General features: G+C 68.5%; 1 protein-coding gene across 1 annotated transcript in view; it reads left to right on the top strand.

The window, feature by feature from the left end:
* Positions 1 to 15: 15 nt before the first annotated feature.
* The window catches only part of FST (follistatin), a 6204-nt gene continuing 5016 nt past the window's right edge, over positions 16 to 1203 (top strand). Inside the window, 2 exon segments of the mRNA XM_006106641.3 lie at positions 16 to 37; positions 40 to 173. Coding sequence (XP_006106703.1) covers positions 20 to 37; positions 40 to 173 — 152 coding nt within the window. The 5' untranslated portion in view covers positions 16 to 19.

The following is a 1203-nucleotide window of genomic DNA, read 5'->3' as shown; positions in this document are numbered from 1 at the left end:
CGCCCCGCGCCTGCCGGAGATGGGCCGCTCCCGGCACCTCTGCCCGGCGGGCTCTGCCTGCTGCTGCTGCTGCTCTGCCAGTTCCTGGAGGACCGCAGCGCCCAGGGTAAGCGGCGCGGGGGGCGCGGGGGGCGCGGGGGGCTGCGGCTCGCACTTCGCCGCCGTCCCCTCGGGTCTGCACGGAGCGATGCTGCTCTTGGATCCTAGGACCCACCTAGCGACTCGGGCATGGAGAGCCTGGGGGACCGGCGGAGGGACACGGGCAGCCGAGCGGGGAGCGCGGTGACCCTTAGAAAGGAAGGGAGCGCCCGGGTGCCTCTCGGGTTGGGGTTAGATGCTCCGGTTCTGGGCAGAACGAGCGCGGAGGTCATCCGTGGGGCTGGGCTCGGGGAAGGGCAGCATCAGCAGCCTGCGGAGTCCAGCCCCGACCCCGTGCAGGTTCACTCTCCCCCCACATCCCAGTGGGAAATGACTGGGGTTGGGGGGCGGCGGGCGGGGGGGATACTGAAATGTCTTCGGTGGCTGGGACGTGGTTTCAGAAACTTTGCCCAAACTTGGAAATGTGGGCGCTGGGCATTGTGGAGGGAAGTCACTTTCCTGCTCCGTGAATTTCTTCCAACCCCGTCCCCCGAACCCTGAAAAAACCCGACCCCGATCCTGACTCCACCGGGAGTGTTGTGCGCGGCTCACCGTCCCCCGCGGACCCCTCCTCCGCCGGTTAACTTCCCGGAGAGCAGGCGGAGCCGCCGCCGCCGATTTACATTCAGATGCGCTGAGCGCAAGCCTCTCAAGTTGGTTTAAAAAAAAAAAATAGGTTTGTTTCAGTTAAGTCCGAGCAGACTTGTAAGGAAATCCGAATAGCAGCGTGCGGGTCCGGTGACTGTTAACGGTGTCTGGATGCCTCGGGGAGAAGTCCGCGGACGCGGGTCCGAGCGCTAGGGGGGTGGGGGGGGCGGGGGGGGGAGACTCCGTCGAGGTTCGGTCGGGATGGGACGGCGTGCGCTCCCGGGACGGCGCCCCCCTCCCCCGGTCCCCGCATTTCCCTGAGCCCGAGGCGCGCGGGGCCCTGCTCTCCGCCACCGCGGAGGTGCCCTGGCCCCCGCCGCGGGCCCGCTCTTCGTGACGCCTTCGGGGCGAGGCGCCGCCGGGTGCCGGGGACTGGACGTGGGCGCCGCGGAGAGCAGCCCGGGCGATTTCGAAAGA

Source organism: Myotis lucifugus, unplaced genomic scaffold (genome assembly GCF_000147115.1).
Source record: "Myotis lucifugus unplaced genomic scaffold, Myoluc2.0 scaffold_875, whole genome shotgun sequence".
NCBI lineage: Eukaryota > Metazoa > Chordata > Mammalia > Chiroptera > Vespertilionidae > Myotis > Myotis lucifugus.
The sequence above is the reverse complement of the archived record's forward strand: the minus strand, read 5'-3'. Positions and strand labels throughout refer to the sequence as shown.